The sequence below is a fragment of the Manis javanica genome, chromosome 12 (assembly GCF_040802235.1).
Source record: "Manis javanica isolate MJ-LG chromosome 12, MJ_LKY, whole genome shotgun sequence".
NCBI lineage: Eukaryota > Metazoa > Chordata > Mammalia > Pholidota > Manidae > Manis > Manis javanica.
The window spans coordinates 101766924-101780667 of NC_133167.1; the positions used below are offsets into that span (position 1 = coordinate 101766924).

Consider the following 13744-nt stretch of genomic DNA (forward strand, 5'->3'; position numbering starts at 1 on the left):
GGAGGCTGATAACAGGAGAGGAGAATGACAGGAGAATGACAGCAGCCACAACTGTCACCCGCTTTGGGCCTGGACAGAAGACCTGGTGCTTGTCACACCTGAAAATCTCTTGATAGAACTGCCTGAGAATGCCACTTGCTGGGTGAGCCAGTTCACCTTGGTAAGACAAGGCCAACACCCTTCACCCTTCTGCTTTCGAATCATGAATCTAAGACAGCTGCACAGGATAATAACCAGCAAGCAAAAATACAAAACCCAAACCAGAAATCCAGTTTCTAAATGCTGATGTGGCCTCCCTGGAATAGACAGGTGCCGTGGCCTGTGTGTCTCCCTCCGCCTCCCTCCCTTTGAGGCCTGGTCACCCAGGAGCATTTGCAACAGCCTCTAGTCCAAACCAACACTCTCCACAGGGCGATTCTAGGCCAGAAAATGAACATTTACCAATTCACATATACACCGGCCCCCTCCCAGCACCTACAAGGTGGCAGCTGTGGGTGTCTTTCTCTCGGCTTCACTTCCCTAGGGTTGAGGGTAGAGAATTTGGACTTCACTTACCTACAGAAAAATCAAGTTTGCAAAACATTATTCTAATTATAAGGTCAAAGGAAAGCACCAAAGAAGGTGTTTAATCCTCTGTTTGTGAAAATGGCAGTGACCACTTGAGAGGTACATTGCACTACTCAGTTCAACATAATTTATAAAAAGCTGATATTATAGAGCCTCCCATATAAAGTATGAAAGTTTCAAACAAGAGCAAACATATGAGTTATTATAATACATTTAATGGTTCAATATCCTTAAAACAGACAAAAAATACTCTTCATATTTGGTTAAAATTCAAACTAATTATATCCTGCTTAGAACTAAAGGAGACAAAAGATTAAAAAGAAAAAGGTGGCACTGATATACCAACCAAAAAGCAGAAGGTGGCAATATTAGTTTTGGAAAAGATTTCACAGTAAAAAGGAGGAGAAAGGACTTTGTGTTAAATGTATATTTATATGTAATATAAATGAACATACATTTATAAGTATATGTACATATATAAATATACAGTCATTTGTATATTTTATATGTATGTTAAAGACAAAAATCAATATAAACATATGTTGGATATCAAAATATATAATGTTAAAACTATTAGAAATTCAATGAAAGAAATCAGAATTTGAGGGAGATGACTTTAGCACACTTATTGCAGTCTAACAAATAAAACACACAGAAAATGAGAACTAGAAGAGTTGAACAATATAATATAAACTTAATAAGAAAATGTAGCACAGGCATACCTTGTAAAAAATTTCCTTATTTCAAGTTTCTATGGAACATATCTTCTTGATCTGTATTATGTAACAATAAAAATATCAGTAAATTTGAAAAAAATATGCATTACAGAGTAGACACTCTGACAACTATAATGTGAGAAATCAGTAACACAAGTTTTTTTTAAAACACACAATTTCTGTGTGGAGAAAGGGAGGAAGAAATTTCTCCATGATACTTACTGGGTTGAATTTAAAACAAAATACCTGTTGTGACTACTTGTCTGGTCACAAGAATGAGGATATTATATATCAAAGCTTATGTAGGATACAGCCAAAGCTGTACTCAAAAGCAGTTTCATAGCCTTGGAGACCTATATTTTGAAAATCATGTGATGCACAAATCATACTACCTGATACATTCATTCACAAAATCTGTATCTTACATTATTAATTTTTTTTAAAAAAAGAAAAACTCTGGCACCATAACCAGAAGTAACTGAACCATACTTTTCACACTAAATTAATTTTTAAATTAAGAAAATTCTAAGAGGAATAATTCTTTCAGATGTGGAATAATTCTTTCAGATGTAAGACTCTTTGTGTAACTTTTTATGCAGAAAAAAAAAATATCTGGCTAGGAAAATAGAAACACATGAAAAGAAAAAGCAATGTTTTTAAATTCAATAAAGTACAATAGAGCTGATAATTTGCCTACTCATGGCATCTGAAAATATGAGTGTCCTTTAATTCTGAAACCTCAAAAAAGAAGAAAAATGAACCATTGTGAAGAACAATGTGATGAATTTGCCTTCTAGTGCCATATCCCATTGTATCATGAATGCGGTTTTCTCAATATCGTCTACACTGCCTTTTCGTTTTCCTCAAAAGGAATACTTCTGGGTTAGTAGCAAAATTTTTATCATTAACTTCTTTCTAAGGCTCCTCTTTGACAACACTTTGAATATATATCTGGCAGTGCCACTATCCTGCAATCACCTGCTGGCCCCACATTTTAAATATCCAGACCCCAGTCCTGTCTTCCATACTCAGCTTTTATTTATTTGGTGAGCTATAGCTGTGTGTTTTAAGCAGGTTTCATAAATCACAATACAAACAAATCTACTGTGTTTAACATTCAGAAAAAATGACAGTACAAGAGACAGAAATGATCACCGACAGGGAACAAAGCTAAAACCTCTGTCCAGCAGAAATGACAGTTTTAACAGGATTAACAGCTTATACTCTGGAGTCACATTGCCAAGCTGAGATTTTTTTAAAGGAGTTATTTCGAAACACAAAATCTGAGATTTCTTGCTCACGCAAGGTTCCTCTCTCAACCTGTTCCCTCTTTTATAAAATGGACATAACATTAGCACTACCTCCAGTAAGGATTCAATGAGAAAATTAAAGTCCTGACCCACATAAACATTCAGAAAACTCATTCTTCCTCTTCTGCCTCTTGTCGCTGCTCCATCCAGTGTAAGAGGAAATGTTAAGGACACGAGAAAGATCAGGAGAAAGATGCTACCGTACCCACCACTACCTGGGAGCATTTGGGACGTGGTTTCCACGCACTGCATTCTCGGTTCTACATTACTGCTTCACTGTCTGACCTAAAGCCTCTTTGTTAAAAAATAAACAAACAAATAAAAAGCAAATTAATAACCACCTCTGATGAAAGGAAAGTGATCAACCTAGACAAGCGGTGCAGGTCACAAAGCCCCATTACCAAAAAAGGACTCATTCACACCCCCTGCAATTCTCTATGAACTCCAGAGTCGGCAGGCTTTCCAAGTCCTCCCAGGCTTCTCAAGACCAAAACAGAACAAGCCCAGGGGGAAAAAGATCAGCCTTAGGCACCTAGAGGGCCAGAGGTTTGTAGCAAGTAGTTTGCATACAATAAACCTCTCTTAGGGGTTTTTAACCCCAAAATCTGTGATCGCCCACAGGGACAGCACAAGAGACCCAGTCACCCTTTCGCTTTATGCCCCTTTAAAAAGAACTTGGTGATAACTGGCAAACTTACCTCTTAATGGGACAGAGAAACAAACATGTGCTCAAGACCAGAATTAAGCCACAAAAGGTGAAATTTATAAATCTTTGTAAAGTCTTCTCGGTTATCGCAGCAAATCCTTGAGTCTCAGAGGTTCGTTCTGAATGCTTTTATTACAATGAAACTGACACACCTTTACTGAAAATATCTTGAGCCAGAGTGAGGTAATCCATACAGAATATTTTTTATGACTAGCTGGAAATTAATAAAAACTTGAAGTGCATCATTGTCCACTGTTAATCTTAAGATTTTCATATGAGAGGTAAGCTTCTCTAAGAGTGAGGGCCACGTCTGAAACTTCTGGACATCCTACAGACCCCCACCCAAGGCGCTGTACTTACTGGATGCTGAACGTCTTGTCATGGGAGAAGGAAATCCCGCGAGACCCCACATGACCTGCACTCAGCCAGGCCCGGTGACCTCATCTCCTGTCACACCTTCCATTCCTTTGCCAGCTCTACAAGCACCAGCCCTCCTGGCTTTCTCTCCTGCTCCTCCAACGTGCCAAGCTGATTCCCAGCTGCTCTCCGCTGCAGGCGGACTGCATGCACACCACTCAAGCGCTACCTGAAGCAAGACGTCTAATTGAGCAATTGCTCAAAGCCCTGGAGGGAGTGTGGCTTTGGAAGAGAAAGTGAAGAATCTGCCCTCCTCTGAAGAAGCCCAGAAAGATGATTAGCCTCACAAAGTAATGGACCAACCTGTTTGGCCCAAAAGAAGATGAAGCGTGATGCTCTCGGGCAGCATCCTGGACCCCTGGACACTGGTTTCCTTTGTCCCCTGTGCTGTTCCAGGGAAAAGAACGTCACTACCTCCAAGGAAACCAGGCGCTGCTGGGCTACCTGGCACCTAGACTCTTGACAGGCTGTGTGTATTGGGGGCTGCGAAGGAAATTCTGCCCAGGATAACCTGAACTTGAATCCTATTTGTATGACAAAAACTGGTTTCCTGGATCCAGATCCTAGTACTTTCGCTTACTAACTAGGGATCTTTGGAGAAGTACTTATCTTCTTGTTCTTCAATTTCTTTATTTATAAAATGTGTAAAATAATGAAACCTAAATAGCATAGGTGTCTTAAAGATTAGTTAATAAAAATAAAGCAATTAGAAAAGAGGAAATGATGAATGTTACCTGTTACCTCACTTCTCCCCATCATTTTCCATTCTACCACCTGCCTAATTTTTACAGCACATAAAACTACCTGAAATCTGTTGCCCCACTAGAACAGAACCTCCAAAAATGTAAGGACTGTGTCTGGCTTGTCCTCCACTTCGGCCCCCAGAACAAATCCTAGAAAATGGTGGGTTGTTAAATGAATCTGTGTCCTTCAAAACACTTTATAACATTCCTTAAGCAATCCAGGCCATTCGTCTAGGAATATGATTCCATTTTAAGTTGACTTAAATACATCAACTTTGGAGAGGTATATACAAATATTTTTGGAGTATACATTTTTCAAAAAACAATTCTGCCTTAAAAACTTACTACCTGGAGAAACCGCTTTAGGAGAACAATGCTTTTTAAGAAAACCAATAAAGATACTGAGACAGGACAAAGTCTGTCTTGATGCCTATATGTACTAAAACAATCTTATAATGTAAAATATAAGTTTCGAATTAAATTCTAGAGAGCCTATTTGGTCCTAACTATTCCAATATTGATGGACAGACTGGGAAAGTGTAAAGAGTCCCCGGAGGACACAGAGACTAACTGAGGCTCCCTGAGATCCGAGGCCCAGGGAAGTCATGGACATTGAGTCCCAGATGACAGTAAGGCTGCGAGCGGAAAACCCAAAAGCCCAAGGCCTACGGGCTTGTGGCCGGAGCTGGAAGACCCTCCAGACTCAACCTACCTAAAGTGGCATCTCCCTTAGGGAAGATGAGCATTCCTATCAGAATGTCCTTAGGAGAGCAACCGCTCTCCCAGCATTCACCATCTCTCCCCACAGCTGTTTCAACAGACTTTTAGCTGGGGGCACCTGTGTCTGATCCCCTCCCAGCCCCCTCCATCACCCTCACTGGCCCCACAAAGCCCAAATCAGGCCACCCTCTCCCCGCTTAAAGCTACCAGTGGCTTCTAAACCTACACACCTGTCCTTAGCCTCCTTTTCCATTGTCTTGTCACAGGTCGGCCCCCAAGCACCTGAACCAGCCAGTTCACAAGCCTGTCATGAACTCCCCATCCCCTTGACCTTGTCCGTGCTCCTGCCAGGCTCAGAAAGCTCTCCTGTTCGCATGAACCCTTGCACCCCACATCTGCACAATGCTGAGCTGAAGCTTCTTCTCTGGGGAACTCTTCATCAGCTCACAAGGCAGAAGTAACCGCTCCTTGCTCTCTGTCCTAAAGCACTTAGCACACTCTCAACTCTCCAGCCAACGCCACAGAACAGACCATGCGCCTTATTTAAAATCTGCGGAGTGACGCAGACCAGCACTAGTAGGCACTCAACATACAGGCATGGGATTTCACTTAATGTGATTTACTCAAAACAGACAGAGCCATTTAAAAACATATCTGTTTCCTGCATACACATATCCCCTTTAAAGGGTCCCAGAAATCAAAAGCCTTTTTTTCTAAATGCTTAGAGTAGGTTATTTCTAAGTACTGGATTTGAGTGTTCCAAATCAAAACAATTTTTGCTTTGAGTTGCTTAATTCCCTGCTTCTTGCTGAATCTGTAATCATCTCCTCATTGTCCTACGCTTACCTGAAATTTTACAGTTGGCTGGAACCATATGCTTCCAAAATCATGGGCAAAAGTACTTTGAAATGGCTTGCAAATTCAACACGAATGTTTTAAGTTGTGAAACAAAATACTAACTCATTATTAATCTTGCTGTGAAAGTGCGGGCTTGCCTCAACTGTGCCACCGCACAAGCAGAAAAGTGCACCTGGGCATCCAGGGTGTGTTCACTTCGCGCACACACCCAGGAGACCAGCACCCAGGAGACGGAGCCCAGCCATTCCCCCCATTCTTCACTGGGAAGATCTGACGGAACAATGTGATCACCGCCCTCTAAGATGCGCTCTCACAGAACACCTGAAAAACAATCAAATCTTGTGAATAGTTGTTTACCCTAAGAATAACAAAATTTAAACTTGGCACTTGGCTACCAGTTATTTATTTCTGGTTAATAATTCAAGTTAAAAATTCATATATATGAATTTAATTCAAGTTCAATATTTGGGAATACAAGGCCTTCTGGAATGCTCACCTATGTGTCTGCTTCTCTGGCAGCTTCACACTCACTAAATAATTAGCAAAAATCACAAAACAGCAAAAAAGTGTCTGATAATACAGGTAGCACCGTCTGAGGCTTCAGTTGCAAGGTATGCTGCAAGAAATGTATCACTAATAGTAAAGTGACTGATTTCCTGCTTTTGTGTGTAACCTCCACAGATTCAGGGGTATTCCTATGATAAAGTCACTCACTTTTCAGAGCAGAGTTACAGGGAGCCTCCTGCTGAACATACCCTTGTGTTTTGGTTTTGGTTCCTGTGGGTTTTTTGCTTTTGTTTTGTTTTTCGAACATACGAACCTGTCAACACGTCTACTGTGGCTGGGAATAAAAGTCTGCCTGCCAGTCATCAGTGGCTCCCAGACTTTGGAATTTCAAAGCTCAATGGAAGACCTTGCCACTAAAAACTAGGAGGCCTGCGGTAGACAATGATTCCCACAGAGACTTTTTATAGCAGATGAACTCTCTCAAACAATTCAGCATTTTACCATCCATTAGTGAAGCAAAACTGGAATTCTAGTAAAGATTCTGAACCTGAGGGAGTTCAAAAGAAAGTTATCCCTTGGACGCCCCAGGCATTACCCCTACCCCCTTATCAGGTGCCTCCTTTCAAGAGGTGGTCCCTTTACTTCCTATCGTGCTTCCGAGGTAAGGGCTGGGCTGGGCAGTGCCAGGGCCGGTCAGCTTAAGACAGCCCAGGCCACCCAGACGGATCAGGGAACAGTCAACCAACTATGGCAATTTGGAACCTTTATAATTGTCAAAATACCTCTCTTTGGTTAATATCACCAATTCCTATGAGTTCACAAATTTTGATGAAATGGGGGAAAAAATGTGAACAACTGAAATATTTAGAAATCAAAGCTATTGATATAATATCTGGGGTTTCAAACGGTGGAGGGGTACAAGGAAATAGATAAAATGACACTGGCCATGTGCTGATACATTTTGAAGTCAGATGATGGGTGGTTCGATATAATACTTTTGTATTATACTACTTCTGTATATGCTTGTAATTTTCCAAAGTAAGAAGTTAAAAAGTATGAAGTTTAAAAGAAAACCATTAAAATGCTGTAATCTATTCAGTGCATTAAATACTAACCATACTCTTAACTTCCTAATATGTTGCAGTCCTACTAACAAGAAGGATTAAGCCTCAGAGGTATTGAGCTTGGCCCCTTTACTAAAGCAGCTTAATTACAGGGACTCCATTGAGGTTTTTGCTAAAGTCAAAGAAAGAAAATTAAGGCGCCTTTTAAAATTCAGCACAGGTTACAAAATACACAAGATGCAAGCTTTACTAGTTTCTTGTCTACTCAATTCACGGAAAGCTTTGTAAAGATCTCTGCTATGCAAAAACAGACAAAACACATTTTTAAATGCTATAAAGTTGCCATCTGCATAGAGGAAGACACATTAGCTGGTAAAAGGTAATCCGTCAGAGGAAGGCAGGTAGCAACCTTCGGTAACGAAAAAGTCGGCTTTATTGAACTTTTGACCTCCTCCCAAAATATCATGAAAGAATTTCTAAACCGCAGGACCAGAAAGAAAGCCGTTCTTCCTTGAAATCGTTTCATAAAACACTATTTACTATAGACACTTTTAGTCACAGGGCCCGAGGCACGAAACTAAAGAGTATATGCAAACTTCTAGAAGGAAGACCTGCAAACCAGACTGAGAACATACATATATATATAGCAGTGCAATAAAAAACCAGAAGTCAGGCACCACTGGGAGTGCGTGGAGAAAACCACCTATCGGCTCTCTTCCCCGGGACGGTTTCCTCTTTTGTTGCAGCCCTTCCTGTCCTCACGTCCCCTCCTTCCTTCAAACACAAATGCCTTGAAGAGGTACTGCAGGCAAGACACTGAGAGCGAAATCCACAGCTCCGTCTCGAGCAGAAAGGCCAGCGCGGAACGCACCCTGGCCGGGCGCCGCGGAACGCGCCGCGGCCACAGCAGCGGGGGCCGCGTGGAGGGCAGGTCGCCGCCCCCGACAGCGCGTCCCGGGTACGGCCGCGCACCTGAGCCCGGCGCGTCGGGATGCTATACCTGAAGCCGCCCCGCCGACTTCCCGGCCGCCCGCACCCACTTCCCGGCGGGGCAGCCCGGCAGGGACGGGAGCCGAGGCCGCGGACCCGCCGCCCGCCGCCCGCCGCCGCCTACCTGCGCTCCCCGGGCCCCGCCCCGGCCGGAGGCTCCGCGGGCCGGCGGGGAGGCGGGCGGGGACGGGACCGGCCCCGTCCTCGGTGCCAGGAAGTCCCCCAGTCCCGCGCCCGCGGCCCCTCCCCCGGCGCAGGGGCGGGCGGCGCGGGGCGGGGGACGGGGCGGGGGTCCCCGGCGGCCCGACTCACCGAGGCAGCGGATGTGGAAGCCGCAGGGCGGCCGCAGCGCCCGGCGCGCCCAGCCCTCGCGCAGCGCCTGCAGATGCTCCTCCTGGCCCTGCACCAGCAGGACGTGCTCGTCGATCCAGCCCAGGAAGAAGGTCTCGGCCACCGCGGCGGTGACCTTCCTGTTCCAGAAGTGCTGCATGTTCTCGGCTTTGAAGTCGGCGAAGACCTCGTAGCCGACGTGGTGCCGCGCCAGCTGCCGGGGCTGGGCCGGGGGCCTCTCCGCCGCGGGCCCCGCGCCCGGGCCCAGGATGATGGCCAGGGAGTGCGGCGCGATCTGCAGGAACTTCTCCATCGCCTGCGCGCCCGGCGCCGCCGCGCGGACCCCGCTCCCGGCGGCAGCCTGCGGGACCCCGCTGCGCGCCCCGCGGGGGCGTCCGCGCCCGGCCGGCAGCCCGCGCCCTCCGCGCGGCGGGCCCCGACGCCCCGCGCCGCCCCTGGCGCGGCCCCTGGCGCGGCGCCGGGAGCCCTGGGGCCCGAGCTCGGGCGCGCGTTACCTGCAGCCGCGGGCCACCCTCCCGGCGCCGCTCATCCTGCAGTGGCGGCAGCCCCGGCACCCCCGCTTCCCTCCGCGCCCGGCGGCCCCGGCCGGGGGCGGAGACGCGGAGGAGGCGGGCAGCTCGCGCCGAGTCCGGGGCGCCCTCCGGGCTGGAGCGGGCGGGAGGAGTCCCCAGCAGTCCGAGGCGGGAGGTGGCCGAGGCGGCGCGGGTGGCCCGGGGTGCGCGTTCAGGTGACGGGGCTCGGGGGAGACCTGGAGGCCGGGGGGCGCGCACGACGACACTTGGAAGGCACCGATTCCGGAGCTCGGGGTGTCGCTCCTCCCCACGCTCCTCCCCTACCCCAGCTCCCACCTCCTGCTGGAACAAGTGGATTCGCTGACTGGTTGATGTGCCCTTGGAAGTGGCTTTTTAAAAAACTTAGTCAACCACGAAAAATTGTCATCAGTCCCTCCTCCAAAGTCTTGTGGAACCTTTCTCCCCTATCTCCATCACGCACGGTGGGCCAGCTATACGAGAAACCAGTAATTCTCAGCGCTGTCTACACAACACGCAGTTGATGAAGAGGATACGGAAATGTAACAGGAAAGGTAATAATTATGCTTAAAAAAAAAAAGACAACCTTCCTTAAACTCGTTGCTGTGCAAAACTCTGTGGTTGCTTATTTTTGTATTGTCATATATCTAGAGAGATGACTATCACAAGAAGCATTAGGGTTTAATAGTACACGTGAATAATTTTCCCAAAATAAAGAATGTGTCCTAGAATACACAAAGGAGCAATATATTCAAATGGCTCTCTTTTCCAAGATTGCTTGCAGCTTTGAAATAACAGACTTTCCATCTTCTGCTACTCCTGCCTAGGTTCAAAGATGTTAGGACCAAGACCAGTTCTTCTTTCAGTCAAGACTAAGGCTCAAGCTTCCCCTCTCTCTGCATCTGCAAAAAGAAATCCTCTTTTCTCAAATACATGGCTTAGGAGCCCAGTCCTGAGATGTCCGGAGCAGCCCTATGGACATAACCTTTACGCGTCTAGCTCCAGGGGTCACTGTCTTCCTCGGACAGCAAGCACTCTTGATGGTAATAATGAGAGCAAAATTTATTCAGGGCTCATAGTACGCAAAGGTCCTTAATACTTAACAACAGCCCACTGAAGTAGATATTACCATCCCATCCTATGGGCACAAGGAATGGAAGTAATTTGTATAGGATACCTGTCATGAAGTGGTAGAACTGGAATCCAGACCTAGACGGTTTGTCTCCAAGGCCCCGCCCCACACTTTCACATCTGTTCCACTTAACTTACCAACTACTGGCAACTAAGATTTTCCCAAAAAGTTCTCCAACGGTGCCTCTTGAATAAATGACATTTGACATTTGTATGTTATCTATCACTGCATAAAAAATTACCCTAAACCCTAGCAGCTTAAAACAATGAACATTTGTTATCACACAGATTCTGTAGGTCAGGAACCAGGCACAGCCCCGCTGGGTGCCTCTGGCTCAAGGTGTCCCTGGCCTGACTGCCGTCTCATCTGAAGGCTCACCGGCATGTGGATCCACTCTGAGCTCCTTTATCTGATTGTTGGCAGGATTCAGTTCCTTGAGGCCCACCTGCCTGGAGACCCGCTATGTTCCCGGCAGTATAAACCTCTCCATACGGTAGCACAAACTTGCCAGATGGCTTCCCTTCCATCACCCAAGTCACAAGTCACAATCTAATCTTAGAGGCGACATCCCATCACCTCTGCTGCATTCTGCTTGCTAGAAGGGACTCACCAAAGCCAAACCCCGGCTCAGGGAGAGGCTCACGCAAAGGTGAGGACGGGGAGGTCAGGATCCCTTGAGGTCATTTCAGAGGCTACCACCACATTCAAAGTGAACCATGAAAAGGTTCCATTATTAAGATTTTGCAATGAACTGACAAATAAAAGAAGCAGCTTCTAATACAAATTCTCTTTCTTCCACGCAGATAGCGAGCTCGTGCCGCCCACCTCCACACACACAGGTATCAGAAAAACTATTGATCCTCTGAACGGGAGGGGCATCTTACGGTATATGCCACCTGAACCCAGTGGAATTTAGATGAGGGGCTACTTTACTGATTCTTAGCACTGTCATCATCTTCATTGCCAGTCCCATTAACATCATTACCATCTAGTGATTCCTCACTAAATGTCAGGCAATGGGCTAAGAACTTTTTCTACGTGCTGATATTATTGTGATTTTTTTCAGAAGATAACGTGTAATTGTTTATTTCATAAATACAGTTTTGGGTTCCTTATGTTTTTTGAGATAAGTAACCCAAAATATTTTAATTTGCAATAGTCCTCAGCTCCCAGTTGTCCCACCTCGATCCACAGGTTCAGTCATTTCTACTCCATGTCAGTTCATCAGAATTTGCCCATAAATACAGCTTTCTCTTCTTCCCCGATCTTCCCTCTCTTCGCCCCCTCAACCACAATCTCTCTTCTGCTCCAGAAGCAAGGGGCTAGGACAGAGTGGGGCTCTGAGAATTCCTCCCAATGCTGTTAGGAAGACAAAATAATAACCAGTCAAGGGAAAGTAAATAGATATACGAGAGCCGTAATAAAGTGAACTACCATTAGGTGTCATTAGAGCGTGAGATGAATGCCTTGAAAGTGTCAAACAGGTGCCCCGGCAGGAAGAAGCAGGGCGGCCCTACGTGAGATGGGGTCCAGCAGCAAGGCCTTGCAGGAGGGGAGCATCACTCCAGCCAAAAGACAGCAGGAGCCCAACTTGCCGAGACTACAATGATCACGCAGTTGGTGTCACTGGAAGTACCATGCTGTGCCTTATACGCCTTCAGAGAGACACTCGTGTATCATCAGAAGGGAAGGTGCAAACATGGCTCAACAGGAGCTATTCCCTCCCCTAGGTTCAGTATCCAAGACCTTTATATTGACCCAAGGAGTGGTAGCTTTTCTTCATTATTTTCCTAGGAAAATCATTCAGCAGTTACCAAATGCCTCATTCTTTTGGCACAAAACTCAGTAAGGAGGAACAATTGCTATTCTAGTTTTTCCAGTGAGAACACTGAAGCTCACAGGTGTTGAGTAACTTGCCCAAGGTCAAACAACGAATAACCGGTGGACCCAAGATGTGAACCGGGTCTGTGACTGCAGAACCCGTGCTTGTTCAGCCTCCCAAGGAATTAGGAATCTGCAAGATAAACTAACTGGTGCTTCCTCATTCAGAAGAAATTCTGGCACTGGTTTACAGGAAAACATTCAGGAGAAACAGTGAAGAGCTACTTGAATATCTAATCAAACAAGAAACCCTCAAACCCAACTCAAACACCCTGGGGGAACACTGGCCTCAGTTGCGTCAATGCTCAAGTTCAAGATCAAGTGGGGTTTTGTGCAGGATGGAAGGGCACAGAAGAGAATTCTTTGTCAGCATTGCTCTCCACCGCTTGCAGTCCACTGCCTGCTGTTTGTTCTGGGGGAAGGGCTTTGCTAAGTTTGCTCTTGTCCGGGCTTATCAATTGTTCATTGTCCACTGGGATGTAACAGCTCAGACAGTCACCGCTCAAGGAGGGACACTAGCCTAAGGCCCTTCAGTTTAGAATTTCTGTGTGCAGCAGTGTTTTCTAAAGATGGCTGCCAAAATGTTGCCCAGGTTTGTTCATTCCTAGAATATGGTCTTGCTACTCCCCACTCAAAAGGTAGAGTCTCTCTCTCCACCCTCTTGACTCTGGTCAGACCCTGGGGTTGCTTTGACCAACAGAACAGAGCTGACTCAATGCCATGCCAGTTCTGGGCAGAGCCCAGATTGGCCTCATAGTTCTCACTCCTGCCCCTTGGAAGCCGGCCACCACATACAAGTGCAACTACGCTGAGATTATCACGTGGCGAGGAAGTTCAAGCTAGCCGTGTGGAGAGGTGCAGAAAGACAGGGCAAGGCTGGCCAGCTCCCAGCTATTCTCGCCAGCCCAACCCAGGCACCAGACACATGAGGGAAGGAGACATTCTAGTCCCAGCAGACACCAAACAGAGAAAAACCGGGGCCCTGGACTGAAGACCTCAATGGAGACATCTCTGGGCATTCAAGTCACCCCAGCTGAAGCTTCCAGTTGTGTGGGGCAGAGGTGAGCTATTCCCCACTGTTTGAATTCCTGACCCACAGAACTGTGAGCACAAATAAGTGGTAGCCATTTTTCACCACCAAATTTTGAGATAATTGGTTACAAAGCAAGAACTAATTGGACCACTGTTGCTCTTGTAAATATGTGCATGCTTGCTTCTTGTAGAAGTCAAATGTATAAGAATCCAGGCAGGA

The 13744-nt window shown here is 46.2% G+C and overlaps 1 protein-coding gene across 1 annotated transcript; it reads left to right on the forward strand.

Annotated features, from left to right (window-relative positions):
* The first annotated feature begins 1296 nt into the window (after positions 1 to 1296).
* LOC140845244 (uncharacterized) lies at positions 1297 to 10870 on the forward strand. Its single transcript, XM_073219179.1, has 2 exons — positions 1297 to 10033; positions 10307 to 10870. Exon 1 carries the CDS (start codon positions 8600 to 8602, stop codon positions 10001 to 10003), a length of 1404 nt encoding a protein of 467 aa, XP_073075280.1. The 5' UTR covers positions 1297 to 8599; the 3' UTR covers positions 10004 to 10033; positions 10307 to 10870.
* The last annotated feature ends 2874 nt before the right edge of the window (positions 10871 to 13744 follow it).

Coding starts and splice junctions, on each gene's coding strand:
- LOC140845244 (XM_073219179.1), top strand. CDS start 8,600: ATGCTATACCTGAAGCCGCCCCGCCGACTTCCCGGCCGCCCGCACCCA.